Raw genomic sequence first — 26,990 nt, 5'->3', positions numbered from 1 at the left:
TCTAATAAATAAACGTTCCGGATTTTCTTTACTACAAGAATCAATACTTAATATATAGAAGCAACAGTAAAAACTTATTAGAGATTCAAAAAGAAAGTTGACTAAAGAGAATCTTTTTATATAAGTAATTTTATTTTTTTGAAATACGAGATCGAATAAACATGTATTTTATTTTATTACTATAATAATACGTTTTTACATAGTAAGAAAGTTTAGAGACTGAAATGAAATTAAAAATTGAGAAAAAAATAAAGCTTTTCTATAAAAATTCATATTAATATTTATTTGATTGAGTTAAAGTTATCCAATTTATTTGGTTCAGTTTAAAATTATTTGTATTTAAAATATTTTAGAAATATTTACAATAATATTCATATAATTATCGATTAAATCGTTGCAGAAAGTAAAATGATATAATTTGCTATATTTAGAATTTAAGAAATTTTAAATGGTGAAAAAAAATAGAAAAAATATGAAAAAATAGACAAAATATTGGAGACTTCTAATTAAGAATGAAAGACTTGTCATTATTCTGGAATTCATAGCATGAAGATATTGTAAGGTACATTATGTATATATATATACATCTTTCCATCAAATAATCTTCAATCTACTTATAAAAAATATTAAAAAAATCATAAAAATGTTTATTATAATAACGATAAAGTTGAATAGAAATCAATGTTACATATTATTGAAATAAATCATCTTCGGCAATTTCAATGTTTTCTATCTTTTCATTTTTTGTTTCTTCTAAATTTATTTGAATGTCATCAAGTATTTGATCACTTGACATATACCTTTCAATTTCAATATCTCTGAAATCAATTCCAGAATGTTTGGACAAATCCTTATATTTTTTCATTATATCCTCAGGAATTAATGATATTTCCAGACCAAAATGCTCTTCAAATAACTGAATCTCTTCATTTATTTTTTTCAATTTAATGAAATACGACTGTTTATGATCACTTGTGTTTTTATCTGCCCGTGCATATCGATGCAAAATCGCTAAATCCACTTTCATTAAAGTGTGTACCGTCTTTAAAATTGTGGGATGTGAATATACAATATTTGTATTTAACACTTTGTTGTACGATTCTACGCCATTATTAGAATAAATATTGTCGAATACTTTGAGCTTGCTGATTGAATTATAGCTTGTGCTCCATGTTTTAATAAAGTATTTTGCAAATTCATTTGTATCTTGAATGCATTTAATTTTATTACAAACCAAATCAAAAACTTCTTCTGGCATGAATGGAGAAGCGCATAATAACTTTAAAAGAATTTTATTGTTAAGATCTTCTGGATCACATTTTTTCTTGAAATTCTTAACTAATGCTGCAATAAAGTGATATATGCATCCAGTCAATATGGTTTGCTCTCCTTTTCTTTTATAAATTGAGCCTTGAAGTGCTTTTTCGAAATCAGTTGTTATAACATCAAATGTTGATAAAGGAATTTTAATATCAGTATCATACTCCATAATACTAAATACTCTTTGATAATCAGTTTCTGTTCTTCCCGTCATGATTATATGTAAAAACGGTAGATACAGTTGAGTTGCTTGGTCAAAAATTAACAAATTTAATAATTGGCCATTCATTATTGATACAGGAACGACTTTGAAGGTTCCATCAATAAAACAATGTGATGAATACCGTGCAACTCGAATGAAACGTTCCAATCCAAAAAAATAATAGGCATTATCATTTTTTGTGCTTTGGGTAATAAAATATGATCTTTGATTAAAAAATTCTAACATTTCATTAATAAGATCAATCTCTGATTTTGATTTGACAGGATGAACTTCATAATACAGCTGTTGGACTTTCTTCTCTGATATCTGAATGAAATTAGTAGACTGGGCTTGATTACAGTCATATATCAGTTGATTTGCATACTTTCTTGTTTCTGATATCGTTGCGGTTGGATTTTTGACAACATAATCTTGAACTTGAGATTCAATATCATAGTTCATTGGATTTGTTCCTTTAATTATTTGAGATTGTTTTGCAGGTCGGCAGTTATGAAGTTTACTGTCTGGTTTTTCTTCAGGAGAAATATTTAATTTCTCATCAAAGACTTTTACATGCATACAAAAGTTGCATCTAGGTTTATATCCGCAATAATAAATAATTTCTAAATAATTATTATGAGCATTGTAACGTTGAAATCTCAAAGGATGACCATTTGTATATATGGTTAATGAATATTTAATACGTGCGGATTGGGAAATTGAAAATGTATGATAAGTCCTCAGAATATTTTTGATTCTTTTTCGGTGAATCTCTTTATTTTTATCATCAAAAGATTGATAATTAGGAATAAGTTCAATGCAAGCTTTATTAACGAAAATAGATTGTTTATGCGTTGAAAAATTATTTTGGTAATCATAAGCAAAATTTGGCACTAGATGTGTATTTTGTAAATCTGTTAATGGAGGATTATCGGTTAAATGATTAGAAATTTGGGAAGAATAAGAAGCAGTTTCATTAGGTAGTGAGGATTGATGCTGAGGGATTTGACGCTGAATATCCGAATTTATTGTTACATTTTGTCTTTGATTTGTGTTTGAAGGAGTGACTCCACTTATTGTTGCAGTTTGTCTTTGATTTGTGTTTGGAAATGAAACTGCATTTATTGTTGCATTTTGTCTTTGATTTGTGTTTGGAAGAAACTCATTATTGTTGCATTTTGTCTTTGATTTGTGTTCGGAGGAGTAACTCCACTTATTGTTGCAGTTTGTCTTTGATTTGTGTTTGGAAATGAAACTGCATTTATTGTTGCATTTTGTCTTTGATTTGTGTTTGGAAATGAAACTGCATTTATTGTTGCATTTTGTCTTTGATTTGTGTTCGGAGGAGTAACTCCACTTATTGTTGCAGTTTGTCTTTGATTTGTGTTTGGAAATGAAACTGCATTATTGTTGCATTTTGTCTTTGATTTGTGTTTGGAAATGAAACTGCATTTATTGTTGCATTTTGTCTTTGATTTGTGTTTGGAAATGAAACTGCATTTATTGTTGCAGTTTGTCTTTGATTTGTGTTTGGAAATGAAACTGCATTTATTGATGCATTTTGTCTTTGATTTGTGTTCGGAGGAGTAACTCCACTTATTGTTTCATTTTGTCTTATATTTGAATTTTGAGCAGTTACTCCACTTATTGTTGCATTTTGTCTTTGATTTGTGTTTGGAAATGAAACTGCATTTATTGTTGCATTTTGTCTTTGATTTGTGTTTGGAGGAGTAACTCCACTTATTGTTGCAGTTTGTCTTTGATTTGTGTTTGGAAATGAAACTGCATTTATTGTTGCAGTTTGTCTTTGATTTGTGTTTGGAAATGAAACTGCATTTATTGTTGCATTTTGTCTTTGATTTGTGTTTGGAAATGAAACTGCATTTATTGTTGCAGTTTGTCTTTGATTTGTGTTTGGAAATGAAACTGCATTTATTGATGCATTTTGTCTTTGATTTGTGTTCGGAGGAGTAACTCCACTTATTGTTTCATTTTGTCTTATTTGTTTTGAGAGATACTCCACTTATTGTTGCAGTTTGTCTTTGATTTGTGTTTGGAAATGAAACTGCATTTATTGTTGCATTTTGTCTTTGATTTGTGTTTGGAGGAGTAACTGCACTTATTGTTGCAGTTTGTCTTTGATTTGTGTTTGGAAATGAAACTGCATTTATTGTTGCATTTTGTCTTTGATTTGTGTTTGGAAATGAAACTGCATTTATTGTTGCATTTTGTCTTTGATTTGTGTTTGGAAATGAAACTGCATTTATTGTTGCATTTTGTCTTTGATTTGTGTTTGGAGGAGTAACTCCACTTATTGTTGCATTTTGTCTTTGATTTGTTTTGGAAAGACTGCATTTATTGTTGCATTTGTCTTTGATTTGTGTTTGGAAATGAAACTGCATTTATTGTTGCATTTTGTCTTTGATTTGTGTTTGGAAATGAAACTGCATTTATTGTTGCATTTTGTCTTTGATTTGTGTTTGGAAATGAAACTGCATTTATTGTTGCATTTTGTCTTTGATTTGTGTTCGGAGGAGTAACTCCACTTATTGTTGCAGTTTGTCTTTGATTTGTGTTTGGAAATGAAACTGCATTTATTGTTGCATTTTGTCTTTGATTTGTGTTTGGAGGAGTAACTCCACTTATTGTTGCAGTTTGTCTTTGATTTGTGTTTGGAAATGAAACTGCATTTATTGTTGCATTTTGTCTTTGATTTGTGTTTGGAAATGAAACTGCATTTATTGTTGCATTTTGTCTTTGATTTGTGTTCGGAGGAGTAACTCCACTTATTGTTGCAGTTTGTCTTTGATTTGTGTTTGGAAATGAAACTGCATTTATTGTTGCATTTTGTCTTTGATTTGTGTTTGGAAATGAAACTGCATTTATTGTTGCATTTTGTCTTTGATTTGTGTTCGGAGGAGTAACTCCACTTATTGTTGCAGTTTGTCTTTGATTTGTGTTCGGAGGAGTAACTCCACTTATTGTTGCAGTTTGTCTTTGATTTGTGTTTGGAAATGAAACTGCATTTATTGTTGCAGTTTGTCTTTGATTTGTGTTTGGAAATGAAACTGCATTTATTGTTGCAGTTTGTCTTTGATTTGTGTTTGGAAATGAAACTGCATTTATTGATGCATTTTGTCTTTGATTTGTGTTCGGAAGAGTAACTCAACTTATTGTTGCAGTTTGTCTTTGATTTGTGTTTGGAAATGAAACTGCATTTATTGTTGCATTTTGTCTTTGATTTGTGTTTGGAAATGAAACTGCATTTATTGTTGCATTTTGTCTTTGATTTGTGTTTGGAAATGAAACTGCATTTATTGATGCATTTTGTCTTTGATTTGTGTTCGGAGGAGTAACTCCACTTATTGTTTCATTTTGTCTTATATTTGAATTTTGAGCAGTTACTCCACTTATTGTTGCAGTTTGTCTTTGATTTGTGTTTGGAAATGAAACTGCATTTATTGTTGCATTTTGTCTTTGATTTGTGTTTGGAGGAGTAACTCCACTTATTGTTGCAGTTTGTCTTTGATTTGTGTTTGGAAATGAAACTGCATTTATTGTTGCATTTTGTCTTTGATTTGTGTTCGGAGGAGTAACTCCACTTATTGTTGCAGTTTGTCTTTGATTTGTGTTTGGAAATGAAACTGCATTTATTGTTGCATTTTGTCTTTGATTTGTGTTTGGAAATGAAACTGCATTTATTGTTGCATTTTGTCTTTGATTTGTGTTTGGAAATGAAACTGCATTTATTGTTGCAGTTTGTCTTTGATTTGTGTTTGGAAATGAAACTGCATTTATAGTTAGTATACCTAAGTCGTGTACTGTGGCACTGCGCGCCTCCGTACACAACTTAGCTGTTTTGACACTTTACGAAACCGTTAACGTATATTTTACAACACAAACGACAACACTAACTCAACCTTAAATATTTATAAAGCCGCCAACCACTTCACCTCACTAATGAAAAAATAAACGTTTTCACAAACGACTTCACTAATGTAAAAAATAAACGTTCTCACTTACAAAAGTATTGCAACTCCTCCCATTGCTGTGCTTCACATAACAGCTCATAATCTTCTGACTCACTTTCTTCTTCATATAGGTCAAAATCACTGTCAAAATAAATGTTAGTAAGTTTTGACAAAGCTAATGAAACACGTTTACCGTTTGTATCGTATGCTTGTATAAACTTTCCATTCTTCATTCCTTCATAAACGCTCAAACTAACTTTACCCTTTCTCCCTCGTATCTGATAGAATGTATTTTCACGAGGAACGAAGAACAAATTCTTGAACTCATGACCGTTGTAGTTTGTTATCTCAATAGTTTTCGTCATTTATATAAAAATAAAATAAAAAATTATTTAAAAATAAACTTAAAAATTAATGATATCACCACCCTCACACGTATGAAAACATAGCACAAAAATAAATTTAGGTGAAGTGGTGAGATCTCACCTCTTTTTTCACCTGTTTTTTCACCCTGTTGAATTCATTGCTTTATAACTCTCTTCCTTGGTTTCTTTTTAGTTGCTTTCTTCACGTCTGTCTCCAACTTGACTGTCTTTCTTCTTCGGCCGTAATGATACCAGTTACTTCCACCAGTCAATGGGTCAAATGGTCTTTCGTAAGGGTTTCCATACATTCCATAGGGACCATACGGAAGAACTACTGGTGGAGAAGAAACATTTTCTTTAGTTCCATCGAATCTATTTAAATGCATTGTTTCACCTTTCATCTGGTCATTAAAGTCTTTTGCATGTTTTGCAAACTCATCATCCTTTCCTAAAGCATTTTCTGACTCAGTCGCAACCAAATTGGATGCTTTATTTATGAGCCCTATTTTATTTAATCTTAACTTCTTTGCAACCCAACCTCCAATCTTTCCTTTATTTGCATCTAATGTCTTCGAAACTCTTCCTCCACTCATTTTATTTACTGCGTCATAAGCTCCAAGTGCTTTTGCTCCAAATGCTAATGCTTTTGTTCCCATTGCGCCTAAGCTGCCCAAGCTACCATTTACCCATATTAAAATCATCTCTCTTCAATATTATCTCATAAAAGTTCTCGTTACTGGAAAAAGTCAATGAAACATAAGCGTTCTCACGGGCTTCGCCCTCACCGCTTTGCGGTCTATCTAACTTATTTCTTATATCATCTATACGCTTCAAAATGTCTGAACAATTGCTAACATCTTCTACAACAGTTATTTCATCATGAATGACCTTCAAGAACAAGCTCATTTAATATGCTATTAAAATCATCTCAATAATGAGTCCATCCTTTCCATCTTTAGGTAGCACAACATCTTTCATTGAAGAAGGTTCGACAAGTCTTATGTTAAACTTACTGACAAAGTTTGTTATACTATAATGCTTTGGCGGCGAATACATATAGTTTGAAAGACATAATATAGATTCTTCAGCAAATTCACTTATACTGGATTTTATAACAATGTTCTCACGAGACCAAATACCACCAATTGACAATCTTGTAAGCAATCCTGCTGAACCTTCTACTGTAAACGTCGATGGTAACATTCCACGAAGGTCATCTATTGACATCTTTGAGTCACTGAATTTAAAGATTTTCTTAAAGCAATCGTCATTATCTAACCATGCAATAGCTTTGAAGTTTTCATTCGAATATACATCTGCTTCATTCAATGTAAATCTGACTTCTTTGCAGAGATGACTTTAAAATCTATTGAGTTTGTTTCAAAATTATATGCTATGGTAACTTCTGAAGGTAATGGATGCCCTTCCGCAGTCAGTTGTTCTCTCACTACCGTTTGAAGCTTTGTATTAAAAACTTTCATGTCATCTCCTGTATCTAAGTTCACATACACAGCAACAGGGAAACTATCTTGCTTCTTTGTTTCATCATTATATCTCAAAACATTAAAGTTCTTCAATAATATTGTTCTTCCTGCTGGAATACTTCGAACCTGTCTGATTTCAATAGCTTTCTCACCTCCTACATACTCTACCCAGTGTCTTGGATATTCATAAGTATACTGACTTTCTTGAATTTTGGTTGGTTTCATCATAACATGTTCATAGTATATCTTTATACTCTTGTCAGTTAGACTCGGTGCTATGTTCTGAATATTTCTGACTTGCATTTTTAATGGAGATAAAATGAAGCATTTAATACATGACGTAGATGAAGACATGAATGAAACTACAGACAAACTTAACTCTTCTCTCATTCTTCCTTTCAGCAAAGATTATGAATTCTGTTCAAATGGTGTTTATTTCTATTGTGGAAAGATGGGGTCAGGAAAGACATTCAACCTCATTCGTCATATACTCATAACAGAGCGTTTAGGAAACGACTCTTACTATGACCAAATCATTATATCAGCAACTTCAGACTCTATGGACTCAACAGCGAAAACATTTATGTCAAAAGTTCAAGCCTCTATCGTTAAAGTTCCAGACAGTGAACTCATTGAATTTCTTCAACGTTACATTCGACGTAAGAGAAAATATTATGCCATCGTAGAGTTCATACAGTCAGGAATGCAAAAGACTTCTGAGGAGATGGAAAGAATTATTGACAAACACCACTTACGACAATACTCAGGAGTTTACGATATGAAACGACTTACAAACTACATTCTGTCAAAACTTTCAAAATACCCCTTCAAAAAGTATCCTTCAAAACTCTGCTCGTTTGTGACGACTTCGCCGGAAAAGGTTTAGTGTCAAAGCCTGACTCACCATTAGCTAACATCATAACTAAAGTCAGACATTACCATTTAACTGTAGCAATACTTATGCAAACATGGCGTTTCCTTGCTTTAAACATAAAACGTCTCATAACTGACTTCGTTATCTTTCAAGGTTTCTCACGCTATGATATTGAACTCATTTGGAAACAGTCAGGTATAACATTACCTTTTGAAGAAATTTGGGAAGCATATAAGTCTCTCATCTCTCCTCGTTCATACCTTGAGATTCATATCATGACTAATACCATTAAAGTCAAAAATATTCCATGGGAACGACAACATTGTTTTAAAGTTTAACCTTCAATTGACTGATGGTAAACAAATTCCATGCATCTCTGTCGCCATTTCTGTTAATATTTTTGCTGTCATTCATATCATCCACTTCCCCATCCGTTAGCTTTTGAGGATATGCGTTAGAATAGCTGTTCTTAAATGAAGGCTTTTCACCTTTGAGAGCATAAACTCTATAACTTTCTGCATACTTTATGTTTGAACCTCCTGAGCCATCATTGACATAAATTTTTATAGGCTTCCACCCTTTGTTCATGTTCCTGCTTCTTCCCTTAGCTCTTTTGTTCAGTAGTTCTACATCTTTATACACAACACCTGTCTCGGTGAATTCAACAATATTTTCATTCGTTAGCTTTACATTCAAACCTTGTCGAGTATATTGTTCATTTCATACATATAAAAGGTTTTTATTCTATATGAAATGAGAAGCAAATCCATCTTAGCTGGTGTCGTTAATGTTCCAATTGAACCAACATCAAATGTTGACTCACGAACGACAAACAATATTGTCATAAAGAACTATAGTTCGGAGTGTTTGAAAGAAAAAGAACCAGAACTGAAATCCGTGAATTTAAACTCAGCTTCAAGTGCAAACGCTACATCAGATGTTAAGTTAGAGTATCCACCACTGGACCAAATTCTTTCAAGAGAAGCCAACGACAACCCTTACATAAATGTTCAAAAAATCCTTCAGATAACGTAGACCATTACCTTCTTCAGTTATACCAAACAATTTTACTCAAAGACGATAAGAAGCTTTTGACAAATCTTATAAGTAAGAACCAAATAATTCTAACAAAGGAGGACCTTGAAAATGTTATCTCACGAATAACAGGGAAACAATGTGTCATTGACTATCTCGACCTGAAATCGAATGCTGTGGTCAAACTCCATTATTCATGAAAATAGGTAACATCCGCATCATTGAAACACCAGAAACTACAGGAGTTGAGTTTAAGTATAAATATTCGAACGAGTATACAAAACTATCTACTGACTATAAGCTTTGTTTGAAATATGTTTTAGTAAATTAAAGCAGTCAGGAGGCTCTTTGAGCCCATCTTGGCGCTTTGCACCGTCAGTCAAAAAATTTCAAGTTAGCAATTTGTAATATCTATCCAAAACTTCTTCAACAGTATCGAACTCATCTTCATAATGCAAACCTAATCTTATTGACTTGGTGCAGTTTTCACTAACACAATATTTTTCTGTTCTCTTGACTGACATAACTAATTCATTTGTTTCATCAAACAGCAACAACCAAAGTTCATGACCTAATACATAACATTCATACTTTATATTTTTAGCTCTGAGTTCTCTTGTAAGCTGTTGCATTTAATATTTTCTAAAAAGTCAACTTCAACAGTCATTCGCACTGGTGCCTTCAGTTCTACAGGCTCGCCCTGAAAGTCAACTAGTCTGAATTGCATGTCTTTCAAATTATGAGGACTAATGCGAACCCATTTACCTAAATGAGTTGCTATGACAGGAACGTTTGGAATGAACATTGAATTGACTGCATAACAGAAGGATTTATATTCTACTGAACCTTTACTATTAACTCCTGAAATGCCTGTGACATTAGCTATTTTAGACTCAATGTACAAACAATTACCATAACATACGTATGGAACAGATTTCATCTCAATCGTTTTGTCAACACTTTTCAAGGAAATGTCATATGGTATGCTCCTAAAAGAAGTTGAACTCTATGACTCATTCGTGTTATCTTGAACTCTTTCTTGCTACTGAACTTCAATGTTCCCTCAGAAGAGAGTTCGACATCTATGTTGTCAATAGTTTCTTCATTTATGAGAGTATCTATGACTCCAGCAATTTTATCTATTCTATACTCTGCTCTGTTAGGAAATGTTATAAAACTTCTTTTGTCATCTATTTCAATCTCTATGAAATCTGTTTCATCTGTTATGACAAAAGTTGCGATAGTATTGAAGTCAACAACTCTGAAAGCAAGTGCTTCATTCTGAAGACCTAAGTTTGTTTGAAGCTTTACTGTTCCATATTCGTTTGGGTCTGTACTTTGCAAATAGAACAACATTTTATTCTCATTAAAATATGACTATTGCTGCATATGCGTATGAAACAAATGAAGCAAGAAGAGCACATGAACTAGTAAATGAAAACTCAACTTTAACCATTGAAGGCAATGATTTAGTCATTGACGATGGAAAAACTAAAAAAGTCATTGATTTCGATACTTTTAACACTTATGACCCATTCATTACAATAAGTAAAGTTCCTATCATAAATGATGGAACGGTGCAATATATAAATTCTACAGTAGATGCCTCATTAGTGAAAGTACTGAATGTTCTCATTGAATTGTTAAAGAGCTTTCGATTTGACGACAACATTAAATGCCTAAAGAATTTAGTCATGAATGAGAAACAAATTCTTGGCGTTGCTGGTAGCAGTAATGATGTACACCTTATGACATTAGAATATTATAACGAACATAAAGATGAACTGAAAGGAGAGAAGGGTGACACGGACCAAAGGACCACAAGGAATACAAGGAATACAGGAATACAAGGACCTCAAGGCGAAAACGGTTTGGATGGAAAGGATGGAAAGGATGGAAAAACTGCTAAATCATGGATATGGGACCTTATAAATACTGGTTTAACAGCTGCTTCATATGGAGTTCTTCAATACCAAATCGGAAAGATATGGGCAGTACTTGGTGAAGAAGTTTTAGATGACGTTAAAAATGCTTTGAACTTCATTTCAAATGGTTCGGATACTATTAAAACTTTATCTGGTTGGATGCAAGAAACAAGGAGTCAAATAGATACTGTAAGACGTATAGCAAACAATGCACGTACGGGATTGGATACTTTACGAGAAGCACAAAATACACTAAAGGAAGCAAATGATATTCTTGGCTCAGTATCAGACATGCATGAAGATTGGCTTCAAGGTATTGACAAATCTTTAAAAAATCACAGTCAGTCTATTGCTGACTACAAGAAAAGTATAGATTTTTTACATAGTGCTATGGACGTACATGATGGAAGCATAAGGAACTTACTTAATGCTAACAATAACTTACCAGGAACTATTAAAGCATTTATAAAGTCCTTTGTAAAACCCGGTGTTCTAACATTTAGGTCTTTGAGAGCAAGAGCATTGAAGTCAAGAGATGCAGAAACTCCAACAGAACCTACAGAAGAACCACCAAAACCAACAGCTAATGAAATATTGTTCGAATATTTTCCAAGGTACTCTGTTCTCATTGCATACATTCAAGAAATACTTAAGAAAGCAGACTTGACTTTAGGAGATGATGAAAGTTCTGTATATCTTTCGTTCCAGTTTCAAATAGCAGAACTTTTGAGACAGATATGCTTAATGTATGACAACATCTCTGATTTCACAAGATATGATGACGACCATGACCCGAACACGGTGAAGAAGAAGTTTTACAAACATCCATTAAGACAGGAAAGGTTTTAACACAAAGTCTCATTATTGACACCAAAGATGGCGAAGTGGACGTTCTTCAAGAGCTGAAGAAAAATACTTCTTCGGGAGGTGGTGGTAGGCATGAACTTGAAATAAATGAGATAGAAGAGAAATTAGCCGAAAAAGCAGATAAAGAACATAAACACAATATCTCCGATATAAATGAACTTCAAGCTACATTAAATAGTAAAGCGGACAAAAATGAACTTGACGCAATGAACAAAGTTTTGAAATCTCATAAACACAATATCTCCGATATAAATGAACTTCAAGCTACATTAAATAGAAAAGCGGACAAGAACCACGTTCATTATATAACTTCAGACGAACAGATTATAACGGACTACCATGGATATTTAACAGAAGTGATGAAGCGAAGACAAAAAATGTTAATGAAAGAAGATATAAATACATTCGTGCTAAAGGTTATGACATAAGCTGTACTGTACAGTATGATGTAGCTAAAGCACCAGAAGCATTTGGTTATACCGGTGAAATTTATGCCTCTACTTTCAATGTTAACGGTGTATTAGTTGAACCAAGATTTCTTTGAGAGTTAAGTCAAAAATAACGTTTGAAGATGCTATTAAAAGTAAAGCTGACAAAGTTGAACTTGAAGCAATGAACAAAGTTTTGAAATCTCATAAACACATCTCCGATATAAATGAACTTCAAGCTACATTAGATAAGAAAGCCGACAAGAAATACACATAAATCCTTCACTACTGTTAGAGCAGACGACATAATATTGAACTTTGACCTTGGTTCAAGTGCACCATTAGAAAATCCAAGTACAAGCGTAAAAGATACTCTTAACAATTTAGATAAGAGTTGCAGGAATATCGAAGATCATGCCAGAAACTTTGAAGCATATGAACTACCAACAATGTTAGATAAGAAAGCAGACAAAAAAAGAGCTTCAAACATTAAAGACAGAAATACTTCAAACATTATATCCTATAGGCTCTATTTATACGTCAATGAATTCAACAAATCCAGAAACAGTTTTAGGTTTGGTATGTGGGAGAATTGTAGATTAAATTCTTATACTGTGCGAACTCTTCAAGCAAACAGGTGGTTCGAAGAAATTAAAGAAGCAAACCTTCCACCGCAACTCATACAGGAACTACAAACACAACAGGTAGTCATTCACATTCAATAAAAAAAGAGGTTATACAAATCTTGCAGCAGGTTCGGATAGACAGGGAATGCATAGATATGATATTTCAAGTGACCCAGTAGATTCAAGCACAGGTATTTTCTGTGGAACCACAGGAAATCATTCACACACTTTCACAACAAATCAACAGGCTCGGGTGAAGATTATATGCCACCATTTGTGACTATATTCGCATGGTACCGCGTTCAATGAACGCGCTTGAGCCTAGAATAAAATCTTTAACTTTACATCTGAGCTTGAAAGAAGTATTCGAACAACATCCATGGAGGTCATTTAAGAAGTTCAATGAAGCTGCAAAGAGTTGGGGATTACTACAGAGCTGAAGTGAAAAGGTTCTTTGACAAAAATGTTTGTACATCAAACAAAATAAACCCTTACGACTACTTTTTACCAATTTATCCAAACTCCTGACGCATACCAAATTTGACACTCTCATTCAAAGCAGAAAAGGAGGACATAAACCATTCCTCATCTTCATTAATGTTAACACTCGTAAAGCATATGCATATCCAATGAAAATAAAGGAACTCGTGAAGTGTTAAGAGTTTTACAAAAGTTTGTAGCAGAACATAGCCCAAGTACTTTAACATCAGACCAAGACAGTGCATACCTCAGCAATGAAATCACAGATTTTCTCATTAAGCATAACATAACTCACTACTGAAAGACCATAACCATAACATACTCGGCATCATAAACCGCTTCATAAGGACTCTCAGAGATTTAAATCAAGAGCGAGACTTTACCGAAGAAACAATGAAACACTTTCTCGAAGTATATAATTCCTCAACACATTCTACAACAGGACATACACCAAATTCAATGACACAACAACAAGAAGAAAAGTATATACAAAAGAAACGAAGTCAAACGCAAAATATCAGAAATTCAACACAATTTACCCTCATTCCTGGTACAAAAGTTCGTGTAGTTCTTGACGACAAACCGTTTGACAAAGAAACGTTTAAGGTTAAGTAGAAACTATTATATCGTAGACTATACGCAAGGTAATGGATATCTTATAAAAGCTGCTGACGACTCCATAGCATTTTACCCTCGTCATAAATTAGTCGAAAGTAGTAATGGCAAACTTGCTGAAACCATTGACGAAGCAAAGCGAGGAGTGGTTATTGAAATACTTGGCTATAACACAAACGATGACACTTATAAAGTAAGATATGAAGGAGGCGTTGAAGATGTTATACCATCTAAGAACTTGAAGAATCTAAACCAATCTGGGACCATTAGAGCGGGAGTACTGGAAAGACAAAAATATGCCAGAAAGAATAAGAAAATTCTTCTAAACTTTTTCATTAGATGTAAATCAGACATGAACGAGAACAGTCATGAAATTATTAATGGTAATTTTTTTACACCAAAAATAAAGTTTATGTTAGAATGTTAGATCTAACACGTTTTCTAACCACTTTTCTAACATGGTCTAAAACTCTCGAAAATCATAAATTTTTGACATTTCCTTATGAAAGAAAAATAAAGTTAGTTTTATTTTTATTTATTTTTTTTTTATTTTGTATGTAAAGACAGTAATGTCAGTCGAAGCAAAAAACATTCACGAACAAATCTAATGGCGAAACATTCACAAAAGGCACTTATAATGGTATTGAAGTCTTACGTAGAGACAAGGATGGTTACATTAATGCAACAAAGATGTGTCAGCAGTTTAGGAAAGACTTTAGAAAGTTGTTGGAAAATAAGTCCTGGAAGAGTATTATAAGGCATTTTGTGAAGAATATAGCAACCGCCGGAATTCAGACGGTTGGTTTTTATACAAAATTCATGCAGGAATTCCTGATGAAATCAAACAGGTTAGAGGAACGTATGTAGACCCAAGACTTATAAACTATATAGCAATGTGGGCTTCTCCAAAATATTGCATAGCAGTTGGAAAAATTATGGACTCCATAGACAAGAAAGTTCATGAGAAGTTAGATGAAGAAGAACTCGAAGATACAGTGGAGAATGCTAAACCTTTGTTTGAAGAAGTTAGAAAAATGTGTGAAAAACAATTAGAACATGAACGTGAGATATGTTATGGTTATAGAGATTCTCAATACGAACTAGACCAATGGGAACAAGAAGATTTAAAGAGAGAATTTAGAGAATATGAACTCGCTAAGATAGCATTAGAAACTGCAGAAAAGAAGTTAAAAGTTTGGGGTCTACATACGTTCCTCTAACCTGTTTGATTTCATCAGGAATTCCTGCATGAATTTTGTATAAAAACCAACCGTCTGAATTCCGGCGGTTGCTATATTCTTCACAAAATGCCTTATAATACTCTTCCCAGGACTTATTTTCCAACAACTTTCTAAAGTCTTTCCTAAACTGCTGACACATCTTTGTTGCATTAATGTAACCATCCTTGTCTCTACGTAAGACTTCAATACCATTATAAGTGCCTTTTGTGAATGTTTCGCCATTAGATTTGTTCGTGAATGTTTTTGCTTCGACTGACATTACTGTCTTTACATACAAAATAAAAAAATAAATAAAAATAAAACTAACTTTATTTTTCTTTCATAAGGAAATGTCAAAAATTTATGATTTTCGAGAGTTTTAGACCATGTTAGAAAAGTGGTTAGAAAACGTGTTAGATCTAACATTCTAACATAAACTTTATTTTTGGTGTAAATAAATGGTACCATTAATAATTTCATGACTGTTCTCGTTCATGTCTGATTTACATCTAATGAAAAAGTTTAGAAGAATTTTCTTATTCTTTCTGGCATATTTTTGTCTTTCCAGTACTCCCGCTCTAATGGTCCCAGATGTGTTGGTTTAGATTCTCTCAAGTTCTTAGATGGTATAACATCTTCAACGCCTCCTTCATATCTTACTTTATAAGTGTCATCGTTTGTGTTATAGCCAAGTATTTCAATAACCACTCCTCGCTTTGCTTCGTCAATGGTTTCAGCAAGTTTGCCATTACTACTTTCGACTAATTTATGACGAGGGTAAAATGCTATGGAGTCGTCAGCAGCTTTTATAAGATATCCATTACCTTGCGTAGAGTCTACGATATAATAGTTTCTACTTAACCTTAAACGTTTCTTTGTCAACGGTTTGTCGTCAAGAACTACACGAACTTTTGTACCAGGAATGAGGGTAAATTGTGTTGAATTTCTGATATTTTGCGTTTGACTTCGTTTCTTTTGTATATACTTTTCTTCTTGTTGTTGTGTCATTGAATTTGGTGTATGTCCTGTTGTAGAATGTGTTGAGGAATTATATACTTCGAGAAAGTGTTTCATTGTTTCTTCGGTAAAGTCTCGCTCTTGATTTAAATCTCTGAGAGTCCTTATGAAGCGGTTTATGATGCCGAGTATGTTATGGTTATGGTCTTCAGTAGTGTAGTGAGTTATGTTATGCTTAATGAGAAAATCTGTGATTTCATTGCTGAGGTATGCACTGTCTTGGTCTGATGTTAAAGTACTTGGGCTATGTTCTGCTACAAACTTTTGTAAAACTCTTAACACTTCACGAGTTCCTTTATTTTTCATTGGATATGCATATGCTTTACGAGTGTTAACATTAATGAAGATGAGGAATGGTTTATGTCCTCCTTTTCTGCTTTGAATGAGAGTGTCAAATTGGTATGCGTCAGGAGTGTTGGAGTAAATTGGTAAAAAGTAGTCGTAAGGGTTTATTTTTGTTTGATGTACAACATTTTTGTCAAAGAACCTTTTCACTTCAGCTCTGTTAGTAAATCCCCAACTCTTTGCAGCTTCATTGAACTTCTTAAATGACCTCCATGGATGTTGTTCGAATACTTCTTTCAAGCTCATTTATGTAAAGTTAAAGATTTTATTCTAGGCTCAAGCGCGTTCATTGAACGCGGTACCATGCGAATATAGTCACAAATGGTGGCATATAATCTTCACCCGAGCCTGTTGGATTTGTTGTGAAAGTGTGTGAATGATTTCCTGTGGTTCCACAGAAAATACCTGTGCTTGAATCTACTGGGTCACTTGAAATATCATATCTATGCATTCCCTGTCTATCCGAACCTGCTGCAAGATTTGTATAACCTCTTTTTGTTATTGAATGTGAATGACTACCTGTTGTGTTTGTAGTTCCTGTATGAGTGTGCGGTGGAAGGTTTGCTTCTTTAATTTTCTTCGAACCACCTGTTTGCTTTGAAGAGTTCGCACAGTATAAGAATTTATCTACAATCTGCTCCCACATACCAAAACCTAAAACTGTTTCTGGATTTGTTGAATTCATTGACGTATAAATAGAGCCTATAGGATATAATGTTTGAAGTATTTCTGTCTTTAATGTTTGAAGCTCTGTTTTGTCTGCTTTCTTATCTAACATTGTTGGTAGTTCATATGCTTCAAAGTTTCTGGCATGATCTTCGATATTCCTGCAACTCTTATCTAAATTGTTAAGAGTATCTTTTTACGCTTGTACTTGGATTTTCTAATGGTGCACTTGAACCAAGGTCAAAGTTCAATATTATGTCGTCTGCTCTAACAGTAGTGAAGGATTTATGTGTATGGTTCTTGTCGGCTTTCTTATCTAACATTGTTGGTAGTTCATATGCTTCAAAGTTTCTGGCATGATCTTCGATATTCCTGCAACTCTTATCTAAATTGTTAAGAGTATCTTTTACGCTTGTACTTGGATTTTCTAATGGTGCACTTGAACCAAGGTCAAAGTTCAATATTATGTCGTCTGCTCTAACAGTAGTGAAGGATTTATGTGTATGGTTCTTGTCGGCTTTCTTATCTAATGTAGCTTGAAGTTCATTTATATCGGAGATGTTGTGTTTATGAGATTTCAAAACTTTGTTCATTGCTTCAAGTTCAACTTTGTCAGCTTTACTTTTAATAGCATCTTCAAACGTTATTTTTGACTTAACTCTCAAAGTAAATCTTGGTTCAACTAATACACCGTTAACATTGAAAGTAGAGGCATAAATTTCACCGGTATAACCAAATGCTTCTGGTGCTTTAGCTACATCATACTGTACAGTACAGCTTATGTCATAACCTTTAGCACGAATGTATTTATATCTTCTTTCATTAACATTTTTTGTCTTCGCTTCATCACTTCGTGTTAAATATCCATGGTAGTCCGTTATAATCTGTTCGTCTGAAGTTATATAATGAACGTGGTTCTTGTCCGCTTTTCTATTTAATGTAGCTTGAAGTTCATTTATATCGGAGATATTGTGTTTATGAGATTTCAAAACTTTGTTCATTGCGTCAAGTTCATTTTTGTCCGCTTTACTATTTAATGTAGCTTGAAGTTCATTTATATCGGAGATATTGTGTTTATGTTCTTTATCTGCTTTTTCGGCTAATTTCTCTTCTATCTCATTTATTTCAAGTTCATGCCTACCACCACCTCCCGAAGAAGTATTTTTCTTCAGCTCTTGAAGAACGTCCACTTCGCCATCTTTGGTGTCAATAATGAGACTTTGTGTTAAAACCTTTCCTGTCTTAATGGATGTTTGTAAAACTTCTTCTTCACCGTGTTCGGGGTCATGGTCGTCATCATATCTTGTGAAATCAGAGATGTTGTCATACATTAAGCATATCTGTCTCAAAAGTTCTGCTATTTGAAACTGGAACGAAAGATATACAGAACTTTCATCATCTCCTAAAGTCAAGTCTGCTTTCTTAAGTATTTCTTGAATGTATGCAATGAGAACAGAGTACCTTGGAAAATATTCGAACAATATTTCATTAGCTGTTGGTTTTGGTGGTTCTTCTGTAGGTTCTGTTGGAGTTTCTGCATCTCTTGACTTCAATGCTCTTGCTCTCAAAGACCTAAATGTTAGAGCACCGGGTTTTACAAAGGACTTTATAAATGCTTTAATAGTTCCTGGTAAGTTATTGTTAGCATTAAGTAAGTTCCTTATGCTTCCATCATGTACGTCCATAGCACTATGTAAAAAATCTATACTTTTCTTGTAGTCAGCAATAGACTGACTGTGATTTTTTAAAGATTTGTCAATACCTTGAAGCCAATCTTCATGCATGTCTGATACTGAGCCAAGAATATCATTTGCTTCCTTTAGTGTATTTTGTGCTTCTCGTAAAGTATCCAATCCCGTACGTGCATTGTTTGCTATACGTCTTACAGTATCTATTTGACTCCTTGTTTCTTGCATCCAACCAGATAAAGTTTTAATAGTATCCGAACCATTTGAAATGAAGTTCAAAGCATTTTTAACGTCATCTAAAACTTCTTCACCAAGTACTGCCCATATCTTTCCGATTTGGTATTGAAGAACTCCATATGAAGCAGCTGTTAAACCAGTATTTATAAGGTCCCATATCCATGATTTAGCAGTTTTTCCATCCTTTCCATCCTTTCCATCCAAACCGTTTTCGCCTTGAGGTCCTTGTATTCCTTGTATTCCTTGTATTCCTTGTGGTCCTTGTGGTCCGGTGTCACCCTTCTCTCCTTTCAGTTCATCTTTATGTTCGTTATAATATTCTAATGTCATAAGGTGTACATCATTACTGCTACCAGCAACGCCAAGAATTTGTTTCTCATTCATGACTAAATTCTTTAGGCATTTAATGTTGTCGTCAAATCGAAAGCTCTTTAACAATTCAATGAGAACATTCAGTACTTTCACTAATGAGGCATCTACTGTAGAATTTATATATTGCACCGTTCCATCATTTATGATAGGAACTTTACTTATTGTAATGAATGGGTCATAAGTGTTAAAAGTATCGAAATCAATGACTTTTTTAGTTTTTCCATCGTCAATGACTAAATCATTGCCTTCAATGGTTAAAGTTGAGTTTTCATTTACTAGTTCATGTGCTCTTCTTGCTTCATTTGTTTCATACGCATATGCAGCAATAGTCATATTTTAATGAGAATAAAATGTTGTTCTATTTGCAAAGTACAGACCCAAACGAATATGGAACAGTAAAGCTTCAAACAAACTTAGGTCTTCAGAATGAAGCACTTGCTTTCAGAGTTGTTGACTTCAATACTATCGCAACTTTTGTCATAACAGATGAAACAGATTTCATAGAGATTGAAATAGATGACAAAAGAAGTTTTATAACATTTCCTAACAGAGCAGAGTATAGAATAGATAAAATTGCTGGAGTCATAGATACTCTCATAAATGAAGAAACTATTGACAACATAGATGTCGAACTCTCTTCTGAGGGAACATTGAAGTTCAGTAGCAAGAAAGAGTTCAAGATAACACGAATGAGTCATAGAGTTCAACTTCTTTTAGGAGCATACCATATGACATTTCCTTTGAAAAGTGTTGACAAAACGATTGAGATGAAATCTGTTCCATACGTATGTTATGGTAATTGTTTGTACATTGAGTCTAAAATAGCTAATGTCACAGGCATTTCAGGAGTTAATAGTAAAGGTTCAGTAGAATATAAATCCTTCTGTTATGCAGTCAATTCAATGTTCATTCCAAACGTTCCTGTCATAGCAACTCATTTAGGTAAATGGGTTCGCATTAGTCCTCATAATTTGAAAGACATGCAATTCAGACTAGTTGACTTTCAGGGCGAGCCTGTAGAACTGAAGGCACCAGTGCGAATGACTGTTGAAGTTGACTTTTTAGAAAATATTAAATGCAACAGCTTACAAGAGAACTCAGAGCTAAAAATATAAAGTATGAATGTTATGTATTAGGTCATGAACTTTGGTTGTTGCTGTTTGATGAAACAAATGAATTAGTTATGTCAGTCAAGAGAACAGAAAAATATTGTGTTAGTGAAAACTGCACCAAGTCAATAAGATTAGGTTTGCATTATGAAGATGAGTTCGATACTGTTGAAGAAGTTTTGGATAGATATTACAAATTGCTAACTTGAAATTTTTTGACTGACGGTGCAAAGCGCCAAGATGGGCTCAAAGAGCCCTCCTGACTGCTTTAATTTACTAAAACATATTTCAAACAAAGCTTATAGTCAGTAGATAGTTTTGTATACTCGTTCGAATATTTATACTTAAACTCAACTCCTGTAGTTTCTGGTGTTTCAATGATGCGGATGTTACCTATTTTCATGAATAATGGAGTTTGACCACAGCATTCGATTTCAGGGTCGAGATAGTCAATGACACATTGTTTCCCTGTTATTCGTGAGATAACATTTTCAAGGTCCTCCTTTGTTAGAATTATTTGGTTCTTACTTATAAGATTTGTCAAAAGCTTCTTATCGTCTTTGAGTAAAATTGTTTGGTATAACTGAAGAAGGTAATGGTCTACGTTATCTGAAGGATTTGTTTGAACATTTATGTAAGGGTTGTCGTTGGCTTCTCTTGAAAGAATTTGGTCCAGTGGTGGATACTCTAACTTAACATCTGATGTAGCGTTTGCACTTGAAGCTGAGTTTAAATTCACGGATTTCAGTTCTGGTTCTTTTTCTTTCAAACACTCCGAACTATAGTTCTTTATGACAATATTGTTTGTCGTTCGTGAGTCAACATTTGATGTTGGTTCAATTGGAACATTAACGACACCAGCTAAGATGGATTTGCTTCTCATTTCATATAGAATAAAAACCTTTTATATGTATGAAATGAACAATATACTCGACAAGGGTTTGAATGTAAAGCTAACGAATGAAAATATTGTTGAATTCACCGAGACAGGTGTTGTGTATAAAGATGTAGAACTACTGAACAAAAGAGCTAAGGGAAGAAGCAGGAACATGAACAAAGGGTGGAAGCCTATAAAAATTTATGTCAATGATGGCTCAGGAGGTTCAAACATAAAGTATGCAGAAAGTTATAGAGTTTATGCTCTCAAAGGTGAAAAGCCTTCATTTAAGAACAGCTATTCTAACGCATATCCTCAAAAGCTAACGGATGGGGAAGTGGATGATATGAATGACAGCAAAAATATTAACAAAATGGCGACAGAGATGCATGGAATTTGTTTACCATCAGTCAATTGAAGGTTAAACTTTAAAACAATGTTGGTCGTTCCCATGGAATATTTTTGACTTTAATGGTATTAGTCATGATATGAATCTCAAGGTATGAACGAGGAGAGATGAGAGACTTATATGCTTCCCAAATTTCTTCAAAAGGTAATGTTATACCTGACTGTTTCCAAATGAGTTCAATATCATAGCGTGAGAAACCTTGAAAGATAACGAAGTCAGTTATGAGACGTTTTATGTTTAAAGCAAAAACGCCCATGTTTGCATAAGTATTGCTACAGTTAAATGGTAATGTCTGACTTTAGTTATGATGTTAGCTAATGGTGAGTCAGGCTTTGACACTAAACCTTTTCCGGCGAAGTCGTCACAAACGAGCAGAGTGTTTGAAGGATACTTTTTGAAGGGGTATTTTGAAAGTTTTGACAGAATGTAGTTTGTAAGTCGTTTCATATCGTAAACTCCTGAGTATTGACGTAAGTGGTGTTTGTCAATAATTCTTTCCATCTCCTCAGAAGTCTTTTGCATTCCTGACTGTATGAACTCTACGATGGCATAATATTTTCTCTTACGTCGAATGTAACGTTGAAGAAATTCAATGAGTTCACTGTCTGGAACTTTAACGACAGAGGCTTGAACTTTTGACATAAATGTTTTCGCTGTTGAGTCCATAGAGTCTGAAGTTGCTGATATAATGATTTGGTCATAGTAAGAGTCGTTTCCTAAACGCTCTGTTATGAGTATATGACGAATGAGGTTAAATGTCTTTCCTGACCCATCTTTCCACAATAGAAATAAACACCATTTGAACAGAATTCATAATCTTTGCTGAAAGGAAGAATGAAGAGAAGAGTTAAGTTTGTCTGTAGTTTCATTCATGTCTTCATCTACGTCATGTATTAAATGCTTCATTTTATCTCCATTAAAAATGCAAGTCAGAAATATTCAGAACATAGCACCGAGTCTAACTGACAAGAGTATAAAGATATACTATGAACATGTTATGATGAAACCAACCAAAATTCAAGAAAGTCAGTATACTTATGAATATCCAAGACACTGGGTAGAGTATGTAGGAGGTGAGAAAGCTATTGAAATCAGACAGGTTCGAAGTATTCCAGCAGGAAGAACAATATTATTGAAGAACTTTAATGTTTTGAGATATAATGATGAAACAAAGAAGCAAGATAGTTTCCCTGTTGCTGTGTATGTGAACTTAGATACAGGAGATGACATGAAAGTTTTTAATACAAAGCTTCAAACGGTAGTGAGAGAACAACTGACTGCGGAAGGGCATCCATTACCTTCAGAAGTTACCATAGCATATAATTTTGAAACAAACTCAATAGATTTTAAAGTCATCTCTGCAAAGAAGTCAGGTTTTACATTTAATGAAGCAGATGTATATTCGAATGAAAACTTCAAAGCTATTGCATGGTTAGATAATGACGATTGCTTTAAGAAAATTTTAAATTCAGTGACTCAACGATGTCAATAGATGACCTTCGTGGAATGTTACCATCGACGTTTACAGTAGAAGGTTCAGCAGGATTGCTTACAAGATTGTCAATTGGTGGTATTTGGTCTCGTGAGAACATTGTTATAAAATCCAGTATAAGTGAATTTGCTGAAGAATCTATATTATGTCTTTCAAACTATATGTATTCGCCGCCGAAGCATTATAGTATAACAAACTTTGTCAGTAAGTTTAACATAAGACTTGTCGAACCTTCTTCAATGAAAGATGTTGTGCTACCTAAAGATGGAAAGGATGGACTCATTATTGAGATGATTTTAATAGCATATTAAATGAGCTTGTTCTTGAAGGTCATTCATGATGAAATAACTGTTGTAGAAGATGTTAGCAATTGTTCAGACATTTTGAAGCGTATAGATGATATAAGAAATAAGTTAGATAGACCGCAAAGCGGTGAGGGCGAAGCCCGTGAGAACGCTTATGTTTCATTGACTTTCTCCAGTAACGAGAACTTTTATGAGATAATATTGAAGAGAGATGATTTTAATATGGGTAAATGGTAGCTTGGGCAGCTTTAGGCGCAATGGGAACAAAAGCATTAGCATTTGGAGCAAAAGCACTTGGAGCTTATGACGCAGTAAATAAAATGAGTGGAGGAAGGGTTTCGAAGACATTAGATGCAAATAAAGGAAAGATTGGAGGCTGGGTTGCAAAGAAGTTAAGATTAAATAAAATAGGGCTCATAAATAAAGCATCCAATTTGGTTGCGACTGAGTCAGAAAATGCTTTAGGAAAGGACGATGAGTTTGCAAAACGCAAAAGACTTTAATGACCAGATGAAAGGTGAAACAATGCATTTAAATAGAGTCGATGGAACTAAAGAAAATGTTTCTTCTCCACCAGTAGTTCTTCCGTATGGTCCCTATGGAATGTATGGAAACCCTTACGAAAGACCATTTGACCCATTGACTGGTGGAAGTAACTGGTATCATTACGGCCGAAGAAGAAAGACAGTCAAGTTGGAGACAGACGTGAAGAAAGCAACTAAAAAGAAACCAAGGAAGAGAGTTATAAAGCAATGAATTCAACAGGGTGAAAAAACAGGTGAAAAAAGAGGTGAGATCTCACCACTTCACCTAAATTTATTTTTGTGCTATGTTTTCATACGTGTGAGGGTGGTGATATCATTAATTTTTAAGTTTATTTTTAAATATTTTTTTATTTTATTTTTATATAAATGACGAAAACTATTGAGATAACAAACTACAACGGTCATGAGTTCAAGAATTTGTTCTTCGTTCCTCGTGAAAATACATTCTATCAGATACGAGGGAGAAAGGGTAAAGTTAGTTTGAGCGTTTATGAAGGAATGAAGAATGGAAAGTTTATACAAGCATACGATACAAACGGTAAACGTGTTTCATTAGCTTTGTCAAAACTTACTAACATTTATTTTGACAGTGATTTTGACCTATATGAAGAAGAAAGTGAGTCAGAAGATTATGAGCTGTTATGTGAAGCACAGCAATGGGAGGAGTTGCAATACTTTTGTAAGTGAGAACGTTTATTTTTTACATTAGTGAAGTCGTTTGTGAAAACGTTTATTTTTTCATTAGTGAGGTGAAGTGGTTGGCGGCTTTATAAATATTTAAGGTTGAGTTAGTGTTGTCGTTTGTGTTGTAAAATATACGTTAACGGTTTCGTAAAGTGTCAAAACAGCTAAGTTGTGTACGGAGGCGCGCAGTGCCACAGTACACGACTTAGGTATACTAACTTTTATTGTTGCAGTTTGTCTTTGATTTGTGTTTGGAAATGAAACTGCATTTATTGTTGCATTTTGTCTTTGATTTGTGTTTGGAGGAGAAACTGCATTTATTGTTGCAGTTTGTCTTTGATTTGTGTTTGGAAATGAAACTGCATTTATTGTTGCATTTTGTCTTTGATTTGTGTTTGGAAATGAAACTGCATTTATTGTTGCAGTTTGTCTTTGATTTGTGTTTGGAGGAGAAACTCCACTTATTGTTTCATTTTGTCTTATATTTGAATTTTGAGCAGTTACTCCACTTATTGTTGCAGTTTGTTCATCTAATAAAATTTGTTCATTCTCCTCCTCTTTGAATTCATTGAATTCTTCGGAACTTAAATATCTGTTTAATAGAGAATCCGAGTTTTCGTTGTCTTCATCTTGAAATGGCCAATTCTTTCTTATATTGTTATCTTTATCATGAGTTTCTATAGAAAAATCATTTTTATCCTTTTGTTTACTTTCTTCATCATAATCGATATCACTATCATTCTCACTATAAGAATCTTCAGCTTCTTCATTTGGTAAAATTGTCTCATATAATTTATTTTTATTTCCATCTGAAATTGTTACTTTATACTCTCCTTCTAACATTTTTTTAATTTCATCAACAGGATTGAATACTTCCTGAAGACAATTGAAATTCATGATTTTAATTGCTTCTTCTATTATGTTATTGCTCATATACAACGCAAACTTGGCTGCCCACAATAAATTTTCGTCATTTTGTGATATTTGATTAATCTTTTTGTCTTGATCTTCAGAAGTTTTTATACTGTTTACAATCGGAATTGAAAATAAGTTAAAAGGCTTCTTTTTTCTTTTAATATTGATAGTAATTTTGTTATTACAGCGCAAATTATCCAGAACACCTAAATTTTTGTTATTTGTTGTTAATTCGAATGTGTTTAGAGGTAAACTTAGCTTGTGAGATATATATAAATAAAGTGTTAATGCTTTAACCGCTCTTGGTGGAATGACATATAATTTTGTATCCTTATAAATAAATTTAATGTAGTTTTCCATTTTTGTCACTTTTTAAGATCTTACAAAATATAGTTGATTTTTATCACTATTGAAATAAGATAAATAATGTAAGGACTCTAATTTTGTTATAAATATGAATGAAAACAGTAAAATGGATAACTTAAATATATAAAAATAAATATTGGAACAAAGCTATAACAAATTTTCATTCTTATTGATAAATTGATAAACCAAAGTAATACATTTTGTTGTAAACAGAAATTCATCAAAAGTGACACTTCAGAAAAGCTAAAATATTGAATTTTTGGAACTTTTGATAGAGCACGTTTTTAAATATTAATTAAAGTAAATGTATATTTTGTAAAGATTCTTTTTAATAAAAAAATAAAATTTTGAAGAAGAACACAAAATCTTCTGAAAAATAATATCACATAAACTCATATTATTTTCTAATATATAACTATTTTATATAAAAATCAAATTCAATGATCTTAAAAGTGAAGGATAAACTTCAAAATTTACGAATATAATGAGTGGGAATATAATGCTTATCTATCATAAAACCATATGAAATATCAATTTTTGCTTTACGCCTA

General features: G+C 33.2%; 8 protein-coding genes and 6 pseudogenes across 14 annotated transcripts, besides 4 other annotated features; 5 read left to right on the top strand and 9 right to left on the bottom strand.

Moving 5' to 3' along the window:
* Positions 1 to 5,324: part of a mobile genetic element that runs on past the window's edge.
* Positions 5,321 to 25,378: a mobile genetic element.
* TVAGG3_0733900 (uncharacterized protein) lies at positions 5,538 to 5,858 on the bottom strand (the record flags this gene model as incomplete). The annotated part of the gene is made up of 1 exon (XM_001288341.1): positions 5,538 to 5,858. One exon carries the CDS (start codon positions 5,856 to 5,858, stop codon positions 5,538 to 5,540), a length of 321 nt encoding a protein of 106 aa, XP_001288342.1.
* Positions 6,014 to 6,451, bottom strand: TVAGG3_0733890 (protein of unknown function, DUF4107 family; the record flags this gene model as incomplete). Its single annotated transcript, XM_051244636.1, has 1 exon — positions 6,014 to 6,451. The coding sequence occupies one exon, from the start codon at positions 6,449 to 6,451 to the stop codon at positions 6,014 to 6,016; it is 438 nt and encodes a 145-aa protein (XP_051091223.1).
* TVAGG3_0733880 lies at positions 6,765 to 7,696 on the bottom strand (annotated as a pseudogene). The gene has a single exon. A coding segment is annotated over exon 1 (932 nt).
* TVAGG3_0733870 lies at positions 9,844 to 10,607 on the bottom strand (annotated as a pseudogene). Its single transcript has one exon. A coding segment is annotated over exon 1 (764 nt).
* TVAGG3_0733860 lies at positions 11,336 to 12,339 on the top strand (annotated as a pseudogene). Its single transcript has one exon. A coding segment is annotated over exon 1 (1,004 nt).
* On the top strand, positions 15,128 to 15,412 carry TVAGG3_0733850 (uncharacterized protein; the record flags this gene model as incomplete). The annotated part of the gene is made up of 1 exon (XM_051244635.1): positions 15,128 to 15,412. One exon carries the CDS (start codon positions 15,128 to 15,130, stop codon positions 15,410 to 15,412), a length of 285 nt encoding a protein of 94 aa, XP_051091222.1.
* On the bottom strand, positions 15,935 to 16,735 carry TVAGG3_0733840 (integrase core domain containing protein family; the record flags this gene model as incomplete). Its single annotated transcript, XM_051244634.1, has 1 exon — positions 15,935 to 16,735. The coding sequence occupies one exon, from the start codon at positions 16,733 to 16,735 to the stop codon at positions 15,935 to 15,937; it is 801 nt and encodes a 266-aa protein (XP_051091221.1).
* TVAGG3_0733830 (organellar and viral DNA polymerase type B) lies at positions 17,923 to 19,125 on the bottom strand (the record flags this gene model as incomplete). The annotated part of the gene is made up of 1 exon (XM_051244633.1): positions 17,923 to 19,125. A coding segment is annotated over one exon (1,203 nt), but the record flags the coding sequence as incomplete, so codon positions are not given.
* TVAGG3_0733820 (organellar and viral DNA polymerase type B) lies at positions 19,283 to 20,070 on the bottom strand (the record flags this gene model as incomplete). The annotated part of the gene is made up of 1 exon (XM_051244632.1): positions 19,283 to 20,070. A coding segment is annotated over one exon (788 nt), but the record flags the coding sequence as incomplete, so codon positions are not given.
* TVAGG3_0733810 (uncharacterized protein) lies at positions 20,088 to 20,852 on the top strand (the record flags this gene model as incomplete). The annotated part of the gene is made up of 1 exon (XM_051244631.1): positions 20,088 to 20,852. One exon carries the CDS (start codon positions 20,088 to 20,090, stop codon positions 20,850 to 20,852), a length of 765 nt encoding a protein of 254 aa, XP_051091218.1.
* On the bottom strand, positions 21,115 to 21,729 carry TVAGG3_0733800 (uncharacterized protein; the record flags this gene model as incomplete). The annotated part of the gene is made up of 1 exon (XM_051244630.1): positions 21,115 to 21,729. One exon carries the CDS (start codon positions 21,727 to 21,729, stop codon positions 21,115 to 21,117), a length of 615 nt encoding a protein of 204 aa, XP_051091217.1.
* Positions 22,152 to 23,005, bottom strand: TVAGG3_0733790 (annotated as a pseudogene). The gene has a single exon. A coding segment is annotated over exon 1 (854 nt).
* TVAGG3_0733780 lies at positions 23,055 to 23,628 on the top strand (annotated as a pseudogene). The gene has a single exon. A coding segment is annotated over exon 1 (574 nt).
* Positions 23,647 to 23,932, top strand: TVAGG3_0733770 (annotated as a pseudogene). The gene has a single exon. A coding segment is annotated over exon 1 (286 nt).
* Positions 25,379 to 26,644: a mobile genetic element.
* Positions 26,641 to 26,678: a mobile genetic element.
* Positions 26,679 to 26,990: the final 312 nt, after the last annotated feature.

The sequence above is a fragment of the Trichomonas vaginalis genome, chromosome III (genome assembly GCF_026262505.1).
Source record: "Trichomonas vaginalis G3 chromosome III, whole genome shotgun sequence".
Classification (NCBI taxonomy): domain Eukaryota; phylum Parabasalia; order Trichomonadida; family Trichomonadidae; genus Trichomonas; species Trichomonas vaginalis.
Note: the sequence above shows the minus strand (reverse complement) of the source record. Positions and strands in the feature narration are given on the sequence as shown.